This window comes from Pteronotus mesoamericanus, unplaced genomic scaffold (genome assembly GCF_021234165.1).
Source record: "Pteronotus mesoamericanus isolate MK-2021 breed Mesoamerican mustached bat unplaced genomic scaffold, CSHL_Meso_final contig_181, whole genome shotgun sequence".
In the NCBI taxonomy this organism is placed as follows: domain Eukaryota; kingdom Metazoa; phylum Chordata; class Mammalia; order Chiroptera; family Mormoopidae; genus Pteronotus; species Pteronotus mesoamericanus.
The window spans coordinates 4,520,528-4,538,010 of record NW_026555077.1 but is presented as its reverse complement, the minus strand read 5'-3'; the positions used below and the strand labels follow the sequence as shown (position 1 = coordinate 4,538,010).

Below are 17,483 nucleotides of genomic sequence, written 5' to 3'. Positions count from 1 at the left end.
TAGCAACGTTCAGATATGCAATACAGTGGTATTGATAGCTGCCATGCTACGAATTACATATCCATGACTCATTTATTTTATACCTGGAGGTTTGTACCCTTTGACTCTCTTCAGCCATTTGGCCAATTCCCCATCCTCCTGCTTCTGGCAACCACCAATCTGCGCACTGTATCTATGAGCTTGCTTTATTACTATTATTTTTTCATTTCACAGGTAAGTGAGATCATGCAGTGTCTGCCTTTCCATGTGCCTTATTTCACATTGCATCATATCCTCAAGGGTCATCCATTTCATTCTTCTTTATGGCTGAATAATATGCCATTGTATATGCTTTGCTTTTTTGTAGCATCAACCTGATCCTGCAATTGGAGTTCACCTTATGGATAGATATACATTTTATGTCTTGGAATTTTTGGAAGAAATTAATCCAGCTAGCCAAACTAATATGAATGACCTTGTAAGTATTTCCTTGATTTGATTATAGCACATAGGTATGTTAATCTTAACATGATCAATTAAGTCTGTTATTCCCCATACCACTAGGGTACTATGTCACATGCTGAATGGTGGCCTTTTAAAACTTCTGAATCTCCCTTTACAGTAGAATCTGATTTTTTACAAGAGACCTAAAGATTTACCCCAGTTAACTTGCTATTCCTTGAGGTACTTTTCTATTTTCATTCATTTGCTCTGCTCTTTTCCGTACCAGAAATGAACTTTTTTTAGATTCACATTCTACCTATTTTTCAGGAGTCAAATCAGACCCAGGAGGTCTTACCAAATTCTTCCCTGTTTTCAGGGCTTTATTCCTCTTTATTTCATGACATGCTGTCTCAAAAGTTTACAATAAATGCACCTCACATTTTAAAATTTCTAATGAATTAAAAATATACTAATTCCATTGAAATTATATATGAAACACTGAGGAAACGAATGAGTTTTCATTGCTCAGAATTGCTCTTTGCTGTTTTTAAAATTTAAGTATAGTTAGTATACAATATGATATTAGTTGTATTAGTTTCAAGTGTACAATATAGTGAGTGAACATTTCTATACCTCACAGTGTTATTACCTCACTAATTCTGAATATCATCTGCCATGGTGCAAACTTATCACAATATTATTGACTGTATTCCTTTTCACCTTTTTTTATTCTTCCCCCCGTTACCCTTCCCTCTGGCAATTATGCCTTTGGTCTCTGTTTCTATATGAGTCTGTTTTTGTTTTCTTTTGTTTGTTCTTTTTTTTTCTTTTTCAGATTCCACATATAAGTGACACCGTATGGTATTTGTCTTTCTCTGTCTGACTTGTTGCGCTCACCGTAATGCCCCCGGGTCTATCCACGCTATCACAAGTGGCAAGATTTCATTATTTTTGTAGCTCTGTAATACTTACTTAAAAAAAAAAAATCGCTCACTAATTTCATCTGGCTCTTCCACTTGGTTCTTTAATTGAATTTTAGTTGAATGATTATTTTACTCTTGTTCAGTAAGAATGATCTATTTCCTTGAAGTTAAATAGTACTCATTTAGTGATTTGACATATTTCTAGATACTTTGTAATAATACCTATTTTCTGTTGGATTATGTGTACATAGTAAAATTTGTTGGGGATCAGCTGTATTCAGAGTACATATTAAGGGCTTCAGGAGCAGAAAAATTAGAAGGCTTGTTGTTTAGTCCCCTAAAAATGTATAATGTCACTGGTGACAGTTGAAGAGCACGTTTATAGAGTATCACCTGCTGTATGAGGTTTCTGGATCCTCCAGGCAGTTCTTCTGTCTATGAACATGTAACTGTTGCTATGTACCTTTATTATGCTTTTAATATTGCTCTGTAATTGTTTATCACTGTAATGTTTCTTCGAGGCTTTGAGTTTCTTAAATAAGAGGTATAAGCATCATCATGCTTTATACATCTTATAGCCCACAGAAGTTAATTCCTATAGTAACTGGTTTTACTATACAATTACTATATGTGTACATAGTAATTGTTGATGCTTAGTGGGTGTTTATGGAATGAATGAAGGACATGACAGCAATACACATTTATATGGTTCTTTTGAATACAGTGGGATTAGTGATTAAAATTTTTCTTGCAAGTGGTAGATTTTCAGGTTTGAAAGAAGAAAAGTATGGCATATTCTAGGAAAATGGAATAGCTGCAGAAAACACAGAAGCTGAAATACTAGATGATCCTTGTCTTTGGTAATAAACATAGAAGCTGGCTAGAGTGTGCAGATTCTGTAAGTGAAAGATTATTGAAATTTAAGATGAATAATTATAGGACCTATGGGTCATTATGTTGCTGAGGATAAGAAAATCAGATAAAATAAACATTCTTGAAGGGAAGAATGACTTCAAAGTATTATTTTAGCAGAGAAAAAGATAATACTTAGTGTTTCCCAAACTCATTCAACTATGCTTTTCTTACTTCTTCTGGTACCTAATTAAAGCCCATCAAGTTCCTCCTATAGGAATGACTTCAACATACCTAGGACTTCAATCTTATCTTTGTTTATTTTATCTTTTACTTCGTTTCTTCAAATTTTCATCTGTTTTATCCTTCCTTATTTTATTTTCTTGAGTTTCCCCCAGGCTTTTTCCTTCTTTGCTTCTTAATTTATATCCTGATCTCTTCTTTGTGTTTCCTTTTATTGCTTTCCTGAACTGGGAAGGCAGTGTGATGTTAGGCAAATGACATAATCTCTTTGAGCCTCAGTTTGAAGCAGAGATAATATTTATGTGCCTCAAACGTATTGGTAAGCTTAAATGAGAATACCTGCAAATCGTTTAGCACAGTGTGTTGTGCGCTGTTTCATAAATTAGAGCTGCTCTGCCCTTCCCACCCCTGTGCTGTCATGCTTGTGATTACCTATTAACATGGTCTTGTCTACATCTTGTCTGCACAGTTAGGCAAGTGCTATGTCCCTGGGCCCTTACTAGCGGGCCTGTGAGCTCTTCTTCACATATCCCCTGCTTCTGGCAAACTAGGTTATTTGCCTTATTCATCTCTGCGGCTGCACCTTTATTAGCAATGTTCCTATATTCCATCTGTAATAGTCCTGTTCCTTTAGAAAAATAACTTAACTCCCACTCCCTCTTTTTTTCTTATCCTTAAACTGGAAGAAGTTTATTCTTTTCTGAATTAGAACCTGTCACTTTTTTTCTACCTTGCTGTGTTTATTTATCTCTGATAAGACTTAAAGGCTTGAAGACAGAACCATGTCTTTTCAATTTTTGTATTCTGGAAGGTAACAGTACCAAATGTATGTAATATTAGGTACTTTTTATTCTTTGCTAAGTGAATATATGTCTGTCCTTGGTAATTCACTGATGTGGAATATCGGGGGTAAGATTAACTTAAAAATTATCATTAGAGCTGTGTAGCAATGAAGTCCTGTTTTTTGGCTATATTCTGTGGAGCACTCGTGTCTGAAGGCACCATGGGTTTATTTTCATAATGAATAAATTAAGGAAGTTACTTGATTTGTGTAATGGTTTCCCTAGGTCCACACCAGGAGAACAGGGGGATATCTAGCGGGGAGGCTATGCTTGAACTTCCTGTGAGCCACAGCACCTCTACTTTTATCTTTTTTTTTACATAGTGGGCTACCATGTAATTTTTTTTATTTGAATTTAAAATTTGAATGAAGGCTTATGATTACAAAATGTTTAAAAAAAGCCAACTGGGTAGACAAACGCCCTCCTCTGCCCCCGCCGCCCCCGCCCAAAGAAGGTAGATGTAGAGGCAGGAAAAATGCAATTCTTTTGTCATAGTGTAGCGTGTGAGTTCTCAGAGATTGAAGGGATCAATATGATTCAAAAAGGTGGATGTTTTCCCCCCGTCCTGGCAGCTTTCCTTTTTAGCACCTGTTTTTATGTCTATGTAGCTTTCTTGAAATGTCAAGCACTATAATAGCAGTGAAACTTTTATCTTTAGAAACAGTAACTTCTTTAGGTTGGGAGAGCTATCAAAATACAGTGCTGTATTGTGTTACTGGATTTAATAAAAGTTGTATATCTATGTAGACACATGTGTATTTATTATTCCTATATATTTTTTCCAGTTTCAGGTATGTCCAAAGAGTCTATGTGTGTCTACTCCTGGACATCGCACTGATCTTTTTCAGAGGAATCCTAAAAATGTCCTGATAACTGATTTCTTTGGAAGTGTCCGGAAAGTGGAGATTACAACAGAGACTCTTACTTTGCTGCCAGATTTAGGAGTCATAGAAAGCAGGTATTCCTCTTAAATTAAGATTTGAATAGAATATTTTAGTCTTACAATTTGTAAATTTTTATGTAATGTAAGAGGTGAAAGTTGGTGTTTGTAAATAAAATAACACATTTCTACCCAATTTGCAGTTTATGTAGGTCCTATGCTTTTGAGATTTATGGACAAAAGCTCTAAGTATCAGTGAGAAGCTATGATCGTGATTAGGATTATGTTGTAACTCCAAAATACAATGTTTGTAGTAGTGTGACTTGAGACTTGCTAAAAAGGACTAAAATATTCCTTGTAACTGGCTCTCTCAGAGACATATTTTTCCCTTGATGGAGGTGTATATAATGGTCCAGAAGACCTTCTTGAAAAGACAGATATGTGAACATTTCAGACATTAATGACTATGTATGCTGTTACCTATTGAATAGAAGGTATTAATTGATGTGACACTGAGTAGCGAAGTTGGCAGCTGGTATTTAGAGTGTACTTGGGGCCCTAGGAATCTGGCCAATGCAAGGCAGATAAACATAAAAAGGGGACTGAGTGCCAAAAGAATATAGGTGCCAAATACATACTCTAGACTATAACACAATGCTTCTGTGTTCAGAATTTCTTTGGGCTCCAGCAATCTGATTAATTCTTTGAATGCCATGTATTTCGGTTTCTAGAGTGTGGGTGGTTTGTGAGCCTGGTTCAGTTATATCTCTGGCTTTTCCCTAGTGCTGCATTGTGTTAATCTGGAACAATTTGTCTGGGACTATTGTAAATTTGAAGTGACCCTCCATCAACAGGTGTCACTGTTTAGGATTTGCTTTGGAGGCTCTTGATAATTCATTAGGGGAAAGAATGAGAGAGAGATATAAACCAGGTACTCCCTTCTTGGGGAGTGGATTGCATGTGAGTGAGCAGTGAGTGTGCATTCATTCATGTGTGTAGGGTGTGTGTGTGTGTATGTGTGTGTGTGTGTGTGTGTGTGTGTGTGAGTGAGAGAGAGAGAGAGAGAGGTTGAGAGAAATTGGTTGATTTTGGGTATGTAAATTTTAGAAATATTTGTAATCTATTTTTTCCTCTGGAAACATTTTTAAAGGCAAATGTTAGGATTAAATAGTGTCTCAGTTAATAGTCCCTTTCTTGAAATATATGGGTGATATGTTTTCCTAGGTATTCAACTCTGTTATTTGTGGTTGTCTAATGCTGTCTGTTGAAAACTAATACTCCAGGGAACTATTCTTGATTGCCAGTAGGCAACACCATACAATTTACTCTCAAATTTGAAATATTTAAAGATGTGTAATTGAGCTTATGAACATTTTAGGAATAAATTAAAAAACTAGCAAACATGCATCTTTTATGAAAATTTATATTGATATTTTATTAATTATTTCCTATTCTGGATATTGAAGGTATTGGATTTTCTTTTTCAGTTTTCTAGCTATTGGCTTAAACAATATTTTCTTAAGACAGGAGACAATATCCTACAGCAATGGCACTTTTATTTACTGTTTATATGATGACTTTCAAAATACCTTTGTAAAATAGCTGAACTATATAATACTTAGCAACTAAAATTGAAATTGAGCTACTATGTCTTCTACCAAATTCATTTTGTAATTTTCCTTGAACTTAGGTCCATAAGATATGCTATATCTTCTGTTAACCATATGAACTCTGCATTTATTTCCTTTATAGTCAAGGACCATCTTATACTTCTTCTGTACTTCATTTCTGTTCTCTCCACCTAACAAAATTTTAAATATATAATAATTGTACAATAAAAAATGATTTCAGTGGAATTATACTGTTTTATTATAGATTCTGGAAGAATTTTGTCTCATAAATTATCTATATGTACTATTTCAGATGCAAAAATAGTTGGTGCTGAAGAATATCTTTAGTTGAGAAAATCATTTTAAGCATCAAAGCCAGATACAAAGGACCGTTGAATTAGAGCACCCTCTAGTGTTTATAAATATGTTTTATTTAGTATATTGCTTTCAGATGATTTCATGATCACTGGTATAGGTTATCCAATTAATTTAGAAAAATTAAGTTCCCAACATGTTTCACGAATGGAGACTATAAATATCTTATATCTGGGTGCCATTTATATGCAAATATGAATGACAGTTCTGAGAAAAGTATATTCATGAGAGATCAGATATTGTAAAAACTATTTTATTAAGAAAATTACGGGCTAGAATGTATATGTATTTTTTAGGTCTTAATTTAAAAGTATCAGTACAGTCACTGCTATTAAAATTGGCAGGTGCCAGTTATACTTTAAAAAATATTACTTTCTACATTTATTAGAGAACCAAAAGAACCAATTTGTTCAGACTGTCTATTTCATGTTTTGCATACTAGGGTACACTAAACTGAAGCCTGGTATGATGAATAACTTAGTACATAACACTGAAGTGTCTATATGAAATAATTGTTTTATATATATTCTGAAACCTAGATATTGAGTATAGTCATAGAGTTAATAACAATGTTTCTGCATGTTTTTTACTAATTGTGTTACTAATATATTTGCAAGAACAAATGTGGTAAAGTGAGGATTGACTGTAGTTATCTTGGCTTATATAATTTGATTCTAACTTATTCATCTGAGTATACATAGGTTGACTTTTGATTAGTGTACAGACAAATACAGCAGCCTGCCCTCCTGAAGGAGTTGGGCTTTCTAGAATCTAGTCATAAATCCATGTCAGAATTACTCAGATTACCAGCTTTGTGTCCTTACTGTATAGGGAAAATAGCCTCCAGCTTATGGATATAAAAATATCCATACATTGTAGTGTTACAAAATATAGAAGTCTAAGTTTTTTAGGCATTTCCAAGAAACAGCAGAATACATTTTTTATAGATTAATAAACAGACTGAGGAAGATTAAGAAGCCTGTGGAAAGTCACACCTCTAATGAATGGTATAGCCAAGATATGAATGAAAATAGATACCTCCGAAAAATATGTATTCTTATATCATTCTTTTATAATTTACCCTGAGTTACTTGGCTTGTTTTCTTTTAAAAGGATGTAAAATATAAATAGTAGCTCAACGAAGTACCACAAACTACTCATGTAACAATCAGAAGAAAGAAAAGAAAGAAAAATACCGGCATACTTGAAGCTGCTGTACCCTTTGGGCCGCTTCCTGATCGCTGCCCTCTTACACTGCCTCAGAGTTAACAACTCGGCTAACTTTTATGGAATTCACTTTCTTGCTATTCATTTTAGGTCTATCACCTAAAGATTATGTTTTGATTCCCTTGCAAATATTATGGTTTTGGAATTCATTTATGTTGTGTGCAGCTGTAGTTTGTTTGTTTTGAAAAATTGAGATATAATTTATGTACAGAAAATCACCCTTTTTAGTGTACATTTCTGAGTTTTGACAAATGTATACACTCGGACAATCACCACGCCAATCCCTTTGTGCAAGGATTCTTAACCTTAACTCAAGGCCATGAAGACTTTCTTTTTCTTTTTTAGTCCTTATGCAAGGATATGTTTATTGATTTTTTAGAGAGAGAAGAAGGGAGAGAGTGAGAGAGAAAGAAAGAAACATATATTGGTTGCCTCCCATGCATGCCCTGACCCGGCACTGAACCCACAACCTAGGTATGTGCCCTGACTGGGGATCGAAGGCACAAACTTTTGGGGTACAGGATGACACTCCAACCAACTGAGCCTCACTGGTCAGGGCTCTTTTATTTTCTTTGTGAAGGTTTGTAGTTTTAGCTTTTGTGTTTAGATCTATGACTTATTTTGAGTTAATTTTTGAGTATAGTATTAGGTAGGCATTGAAGTTCATTTTTTTCCATATGGATATCTAGTTATTCCAGTACTATGTGTTGGAAAGATTTAATCCCTTATTATTGAATTATGTTAACGCCTTAGGGGGGGAAAATCACATGACCATAAGTTATGTGGGTCTATGTCTGGACTTTTCTGTTACATTGATCTATATGTCTGTTTATATCACTCTTAAACTGTCTTGATTATTTTAGCTTTATAGTAAGTTTTGAAGTCAGGATGTGTTAAGTCCTAAACCAGTCTTTATTTTTCAAGGTTCTTTTGACCATTCTAGATCCTTTGTGTTTCCAAGTAAATTTTAGAATCAGCTGGTTGATTCCCCTCCACCACCCTCCCTGCCCCCAATAAATAAATAATAAAAAAGAAAAACCTCTGGGATTTTGATTGGCAGTGGATTGATTCTATATATTAATTTGAGGAATATGGGCACCTTAACAATATTGAGTCCCCTGATCGTAGAACATATCTCTGAATTTGTTTAGATCTGTAATTTATCTGTGTTCATTTTATAGATTTCAGTGTATTTCACTGAATTATTTCACAATTTTCATTAAATTTATTTCTAAGTATTTTTGTTTTTAATTGTATTTCAATTAATATTAAAAAGTTTCCTTTCCATGTATTGCTCAAATATATAATTAATTTTTACATTGACTGCATTCTGGGAGTTGATTCTGTTCTTGATCAACTTAATCCCAATCAAAATCCCAGCAGGCCTTTTTTGTAGAGATTAATAAACTGATAGCAAAAGTTATATGAAAATGTAAAGGACCTACAGTCTTTATGCTGTCATTTAACATAAATTCTAGTCACTATTTATAATGTGTACTAGGAAGTGAAAATTTAAATATACCTAATCATTGGAAACATCTGTTTTGGAGTTGGACAAAGTAGATTGTGAGAAGTATGAAACGTTGTGCTCAAACTATTCACTAAAAATTACTAAGAAGTAAATTGATATGATTACAGAACTTCATGAACCAAAGGTTCACCAAAATGGCTCAAACAATAGATGACAGGATTTCTCCCCTACTATTCTATATAATACTATATTTTTCAAGTTGATGAATTTACTTATCAGTACAATTCTGGATTATCCAGAGTGTCTCATTGGGCCCTGACTGGTGTGGCTCAGTGGGTTGACCGTCATCCTGCAAACCGAAAGGTCGCTGGTTCTATTCCTGGTTAAGGGCACATGCCTGGGTTGCAGGCCCCGGTTGGGGTCGTGTGAGAAGCAAATCATCGATGTTTCTCTCATGTATCCATGTTTTTTCCCCTTTCTTTCTCCCTCCTTTTCCCTCTCTCTAAAAATAAATAAAACCTTTAAATAAATAAAGAATCTTATTGGGCCATTTATTTTATATTGTTATTTATAACTGTTAGTCACTTCAGTTATTCAGTTTTTCAGGATTTAATTAAAGTAGACTCTCAGGGCATAAATTAGATGTGATTATTTAATTGATAAATAAAAACTAATAATTTAATTATCCATTCTTTCATTTTACACATACATAAAGTTCTTATTGTTATAGTTTCAAAATAATGTGTTAATCATTTCATGGGAAGATTTTTAAAAGTGATTTATTTCACCGTCTACAATTAACAAAAATACCCATTGACTTGATTTATGACTTTAAAGAATGAGTGTATATAAATAGTAGAGCAGAACTTAGTACTGTATGCCTTTGTATAAGTAAAACTGCTCTGAATATGAATTAGTAAATATGTTTACCAGGCCTAGTAACTTCCAATGAATGTTTATTAAAATTTAAACTGAATTAAAGAAAGTTAATTTTAATTTAAACACTAAAAATGGAACCTTAAATTTTTAAGTTTTGAAAAATCTCACAGTGATATGGAATTATTTATAAGATAGAACATTAGAACTTAATCCATTGATGTTTTGTAAATAAAGGTCTGAATTATATGGAAAAATAGATTATGGTCCCTTAAGTTTTCTTTTAACTCTTTGATTCTGTGTTCTATGACTCTCGGTCTATTTACTGATTATAATACTGTTGCTGTAAACTAAATTAAGCTTTAATGTCCTCAATGAGTTAAATCAACTCTGCGCCTATCATATTCCATTATAGAGGATATTACAGCATAATGGTCAAAGTCAGAGTCATGGGTTTCAGCTCCTGAATTCAGAGCCTCTGCCAGTTACTAGCTGTGTAACCTTGGGCAACCTACTTTGATTCTATTTCCTCCTCTTTAAAATGGGAATAATAACTCCACTTCAGGAAAATTAATTTTCATTTTGTTTTAAAGTTCTTAGTTCTGTGCCTCAAATATAGTAAGATGTTCAGTAAGTGTTTGACATTATTGAGAGAACATAGTATATGTACTGATAAAACTTATTGCTAGAATCCTGTTTTTAGTGTATTTTTGGCCATATGCAAAAATTACTCTGCTTTTAAAGATTTCATTTGTTTTACTTATTTAGACAGAGGGGGAGGGAGAAAGAGAGGGAGAGGAACCTCAATATGTGGTTGCCTCTCATGTGTTCCCTGCTGGGGACCTGGCCCACAACTCAGGCATGTATCCTGATTGGGAATTGAACCAGCAGCCCTATGGTTGCAGGCTAGTGCTCAATCCACGGAGCCACACCAGCCAGGGCTATTCTGCTTTTATTATTCTAGTATTATAAAGTAGCTATTTCATATCTGGAGGTTTCTCATTTGGAGTACTATGAAGAAGTGGGAAGTTGTGTTTTACCAGAAGATGGCAGTAGCAGTACACATTTGTACAAATGGAACACTTTTTTTTTTTAATGATGAAGATTGAAGGTAGATTGTATCACCAAATAAATCATGATATTTGTTTCTTCAGATCACTGACAGAAGAAAAAGACTTTTGATATTGAATTATCAACTTAAAAAGAGATGGTAAAAATTTCTATTTGTAAGTTGTCTTGATTTAGTAAGCCTAACAACATAGAACTTAGGTTGTAAAATAGGTAAATCTGCAGGATCTTTTTCAATTGCTACTCTTATTTATCAGTGGGGAAAACTCAGTTGAAGTTTTTAAAAGTTGATTTATATGTAACACTTTAGGATTGTGGCTGTTAGGGAAAGCAAGAGGCAGAAGATATTTTACATTAATAATATAAATCTGTAATACCATTCCAGAAATTGCCATTTTTGTTGAAATTGTGCTATGCTTTCTTACCAAAGAAAATCAAATCTCAGATATGATTTTCAAGTATTGTGTAAGTAAGGCACTGCCAAATTATCCCTCAGGCATTTTGGTATAGTAGAGAGAACATGGGGGTGAATGGGCTTGCGTTCAAATGTTCAAATTTAGTTTAGTTTCTTGCTTTATGTTTTCAGGCATATTAGTTAATATCTCTAAAACTCAGATTTTTAATACTCTATCTGGAAAAGGATTACACTCTACCTTCAGCGTTATTGGGAGGATTGGGGGTAATGTATCTGAAACGAGCAGACTTTGCCAAGGTGTTTCTAAGAGCGTGTCATGTACAAGGCACCGCGGCCATGCTGCTGCTGCCTCTCTTCCAATGCGAAAGGTTACAGTGAGAGAATTACCTCCTTTACCTGGTGCATTACAGCTCTATTTTTAGAGCTTGATTTGCATTTTTATCATCCATGCTGCATATTGCCCATTCTGGCCTTTCCATACTTACCTCTACAGTTGATTTAAAAAAGAAAAAGGCCCCTCTATTTCAGGGCTTTATGCTTCTTTTATTGTGTTTTTGTTCTTACCAATAATTATCTTAGATGTTTTAATTCATTGTTGTAACCTGTTAGTCTTTTATAATGATCATTTGGATGTCATAATGTTATCATTAAACTGTCTGTGGGTCTTATTGTGGGGGGCAGATAAGAACCTAGAAAAATGGGAGGGCCATGAGGTCTTTGCCATCAATATCCTTCATGATTGATACCTATTTTGGGGGATACCTATTAAATGAATTGGAATACTATGATTTTCTAAGAGGTAATCAATAGTTTGAAACTTCATGGCAAATTATTTTTAATAAAGCCAAACTATCTAAAAACTGCACATAAAATCATTTATGTGAGTTTTCATTAAACTGATACAGTAAATATTATTTAAATCATATTTTTCTACAAAGGCAATAGATATATTTCTGCAAGGGGGGGACATGTAATAAAAGATGCTTATTTTAAAATTAATTTTCTCATAAAAATAAAGTCAGGAGACTGTAAAAAAGCACATTAGTTTTTGGCCATGCCTTGCCAGTATAAATAGTAATTAAATATTTATGTGAGAAAGGGAACATGTTCCTTCAGGAAACAAACATTAATGCAAATTCTATTATTCTTTAAGTTTCTCTGAAATTTATGTATACAAAGTTCTTGTCATACTCAGTGATAGTCTAAATTTCTCACTTTCTTTACTTCGATGAAATTGTCACATATTATTCTGAAAGTACTCTCACTGAGGGAAGTATGCAGCTAATATTGTTATGGAATGTCTGTTTTCAGTGAGATTGCGCAACCTCATTTTAACTTATATATTATAAGTGCCTTTCTTTGTTTTTTAGCTGACGGTATTAGCTTCTAATGTTAATATTTTTTGTGTGGTTCTCAAAAGTGAAAACAAACTAAAATTGATGAAATACAAGTGTTCAAAGTATATGATCTCAGACTACCTGAATTTTTCACATGAAAACTACGCACGGATGCTGTCTGAGGGTGACTTTGGTCGGCTGGTTTAACTGTTCTGAATGACATTGCCAGTCAGAGGTTCAGGCACTCGGTGAGCAGTCTAAACTGGGTAGTATTGCAATTAGTATATCCAGTTTTTAAGATGTTTACTTCTTTATACCAAAAATATGTATGTTAAGAGTATATATATGAGTGTGTATACATATAGGGGGTGTAGGGGAGAGGTGTGTAGGAATACAGTAAGTTAGGTTTCCATTAGGTGATTTAAAGATTGCTTGTTTTTGGATAATCAGTTGCACTTTCGATTTAAGGTATTGAGGCAGGAACTAATGGGCTATATGGTGAGAAATAAATTATGAGTGTAGGCAATCTCTGGCTTAGAGACACCACTCTCAATTTTTGCTTCTTGTAATAGAAGGAGTTGTAACTGCTCTAATTACTTTGCATAAACATGATGTGTACATTTAAAAATTTTTATCTAATGATAGGGAAAGTTCTGTCTTAGGCTTTAAAAATAATTTATGTTCATAATGATTTCTCTTCAGTGTAATATATATCTTCTCAATCACAGAAAATGATTAAAATATATCTTGTAGAATTTTAGTGTTGAGGGTAGTTTCATTTTTTTCTAATTCTTTGCAAGTTAAGCGTAGCAAAATCTTGGGTATCAGAAATTACGTAACTTCTAGTAGCAAAGAGTACCTGAAAGATGTCAATGAGTTCACTCTGAATATGAGAAGTCCCATTTTACCTTAGAAATAAAAACACAACTTGACTTTAATGGCCTTTGGCATTCATAAGTTGAAATTTCATTAGGAAATATTTCTCAATGGAAGGATACTCTATAATGTTCAGAGTTAGGTGTAACATTTCATATTTTCCAAAACAAGAAATACAAATGAGTTAGAGTAGTGGTTTGTAATAATAAAGAACAATCACATGACTTCACTTCTGAAATCGCTGCTGACTGGATTTTTCTGAAAAACTGTTCTGTTATAAAATACCGAGGTATTCTGTAAATTACCAAAAGTGCACTTTAAAATACATAGCTAAGCTACCAAGAAAATAGTTGTATGGAGACAAAAAATACTGTTCGGTGAATGGCACTTCCAGACTGAAATAGAAGTTGTGGCACCCTCTTATTCAATAGAAGGGGCTCTACAGGTTTAACTTCCCACCATGTTTCTAGATAGTTGCTCCTGGTGTTCCAAACATGCAGCTTCCCTCTCAGCTTAGACTCTTTGTCTCTCTTAGCAAGCCTGTTTAGATTTACTGTAAAAAGAGTATCTGCAGGTGGAGTCCCTCTGATAGAACTCACCCATGGTCTTTCTAGCTGCACCTTAATCCCAGTATGCTTTAACCAGGGATCATGTGTTTTATCTTGTGGCAGGCCATCATGTCTGTGAGGCAGTAAGTATTTGCAAGAGTCCAGTGCTGAACTCTTAATAGTAAGCCTCATTTTCGTCAGTAATGGAAATCTCTGGGAGAAAAACATGTAAGAGGCTAATACCCAAGTGGTAAATAAACATGGCAGGCAACGCTCCCTAAAGGATAATTACTGATACAGAAATGTAGATTTTTGAGTTAGAATGGCCTTGTGTAAGGGTCAGGACACAGGCTGTGGGTCCATTTGTGGGTAGCTGGACTTAAGAAAATTCCTGTCAGTTTAAAATTGGTTACCCAGCTAAACTTACTGCTAAAGAATAAATAAAAATAAGGACATTTTCTATCTTTTTTTTTCTTCACCTGAGGATATGCTTATTAATTTTAGAGAGAGAGAAAAGGAAAGAGAGAGAGAAATTTCCATGTGAGAAAGAAACATTGATCAATTGCCTCCCATACGTGCCCTGATGGAAGACTGAACCCACAACCTAGGCAGAGGCAGGTGCCTGGACCAGATATCAAACCCACAACCTTTTGGTGTATTGGACAACACTCCAGCCCACTGAGCCACCTGGCCAGGGCAAGGACGTTTTCAAACATACAAAAGTTGAGAGTATTTTGAATCAATACATCCTTAATTAAATAACACCTAAAAGAATAAACTTTTTGAAGAAGGCAGAGGAGCTGGACGAGAGGTGTGAGTAGAAGGATGAATGCTGTGCTCATAAATTAGTAAAAATGTAAGTGTAAGCAAAAGCTGAGTCTGTTTTATAATTATGGTGATAATGATAATTTGAGGAATGGGACAAAGTACTAGTGTATCTAATAACAGTGGTACATAAGGAGAGGAAATGATTGGTTTTCAAGCGTTATGAGGGTTTCTTTTTGGGGGGAAGGAACGTAGTAAGTTTTAGTAGCTTTAGATTGTAAGGTAAATATTCATTTTACAGTTGGAGAATGCCCACTAAATGAATAGGAGTAGAGGGCATAAGATAAAAGACAGTACAGGAAAAAGATGTAATTAAACAATCAATGAGGCAGCAAAGGAGTGAAGGTGAAACATAGGGAAAAAAAGGAGAAAATAGAAATTACAAAGTGTGAAGAAAGAGTTATAATTATGTTGCTTGTAACAATAAATTTAAATAAATTAATCTTAGTTTAAAACAGATATCATCATCTTAGGATAAAAAGAAACCTACAAAGAACATAGTGACATTAAATAGCTAAAAATAAAAGGTTACTAGGCAACTGCTAACCAAAAAAATGCTTATATAGATAAATTAATATAAGACAAACTAGACGTCAGGAAGGGCATGAGTAAGCATAAACAGGGCAACTTATGGTTAAAGGTTTAACTCACTGGGAAGAAAAGCATGTTAAACTTTTAATTACCTAATAACATAACTATAATGTATTTTTTAAAAATTTACAAACTTAAAGAGAGGTTGATAATTCACCATTGTAATGGAAGATTGCAATATCACATTTTCAGAAATTGATAAAAAATAATCTGCCCAAATGCTTCAAAACTGAATATAGAACAGCATGATTAACAAGCTTGATCTGATCGATTCAACAATTAGAAACAAGCCTTCTCCTCAGGCCCAAACATAATATTTTTAAGAATGACCCATAGTTGCCCCACCCCCCAAAAAAAGCACAGATTCCAATTTAAAATGTTGGAATCTTATGGAACATTTTTTTCCTGATGACAATATAATTGTTGCAATCAATAGCAAACAGAATTGTTTAAAATATATGTGTGTGGAAATTTAAAAACATTTTTGAGTTATTCTTGGAATAAAAGCATCAATGGAAATTTTAAAAATACTTAGAACTGAGTGATAATGAAAATATTAAGTATCAAACGTAGTAGGGAACAGTTTCTGATTCTGGATAGGATGAAAAAACTTGCAGTAGGCTCACGTTCCCACCAGGAACAGCTAGAAAATCAAGACAAAAATTATGTTCTTAAAGACATCAGAGAAGTGCAGAAGCAATAAGGAGAAAGCGAAAACTCCATATTTGGAAAAACTCAAGAGTCGAGCTGAAATCTGTAGACACTTTTCTGCGGGGTTATAGTGATTCTGGGAGTAGGCCCAAGGTTACAACCTGGGTTTGTTCCAGGCAGTAGGTCATTTCTCTCTTGTAGATAGAGAAACACGCAAAATGCTTGGTGTTTATGTAAGTCTAGAGTGACACAGCTGTCACTCAATCACAAAACCAGTTTCCCTTTCAAAATACTGCCAAATTCATACCAAAGAACATAGTAAGTGAGAGTAGTTGACAGTTCTGGAAGTGGGTATGCTTGTTCATACTTACCGATTGTGAGTGCAGCAAGAGCAGAGATCAGCAAACTATGGTCCTTGGGCCCAGTCTGGCCTGCTGCCTGTTTTTATAAGTAAAGTTTTATTGGAAAAAAAGTTATGTTCATTCCTTCATTTATTTACATGTTGTCTATGGCTGCTTTTATGCTATAGTGGCAGGGTGAGGTAGTTGTGACAGAGAATGTATCGCTAGAAAGCCTAAAATCGTTATTTTCTGACTCTTCACAGAAAAAACAGTTGTTAATCTACATGCCAGAAGAACCTGGGCACAGCCCCTGATAAAGGGTCGCTATGGGGGTCAGAATGACCTTTAAAAATACAGCTTTAGACGCTTCAATGGGGCCGGAATGCCTAATCCAGATGCTTAAATATTGATTGGACAAAAAAATAAATAAAAGCAATCTTTTTTTGTTGAGTTAAAATACTTGTAAAATTAAAATGTATTACAAAAATAGTGCAAAAGACAGCGATAAGTGGAATTAAAGTGTAAAGTACTATTCTTATTGGAGAAATGGTAAATGTGATCAGTTTGATTAGATCAACATGTCAAGAATGGATGTTCTGTGGTCCAAGATAACTACCATAATAGTGGTACGAGTATGTCTAACTATCTTGATAATAGAGGGAAAAAAGATTAATAAAATGTTTGGTTAATGCAAAAGAAAAAAGGAAAGAAAAAGGAATACCAAATAGATGGGAAAGAGAAAATAGTAGTTAAAAATCCATTATATCGGTCATTAAATTAAATGTAATTAAACCAAATACCATGTTTGAAAGACTAATGTGGTCAGACTAAATAAGAAAACAAAACCCCAAAATGTGCTGTCTACATTCTTCAGTAAGTGGGCATGGATATTACTTGAAATGTGGCTAAAGTAATACTTAGAGGGTATTTGGGGGAAAAAGGTAATTAAACAAATGTTAAGCCGTCAAGTAAAAAAAACTTGCTTTTTTTTAATTGTAAAAATATTTACCCTCTCCCAACAAACTGCAAACAATAGTAGGCTAGATGGTTTTTACCTGTGACATATATCAACCTCATGTGGGGATGACATATACAAACAGAATTTAAAA

General features: G+C 34.1%; 1 protein-coding gene across 1 annotated transcript in view; it reads left to right on the top strand.

Annotated features, from left to right (window-relative positions):
• Positions 1-17,483, top strand: part of PIGK (phosphatidylinositol glycan anchor biosynthesis class K) — a 99,499-nt gene that overhangs the window by 35,780 nt on the left and 46,236 nt on the right. Inside the window, exons 8-9 of the mRNA XM_054566866.1 lie at positions 347-457; positions 4,069-4,241. Coding sequence (XP_054422841.1) covers positions 347-457; positions 4,069-4,241 — 284 coding nt within the window. The remainder of the gene's footprint in view (positions 1-346; positions 458-4,068; positions 4,242-17,483) is intronic.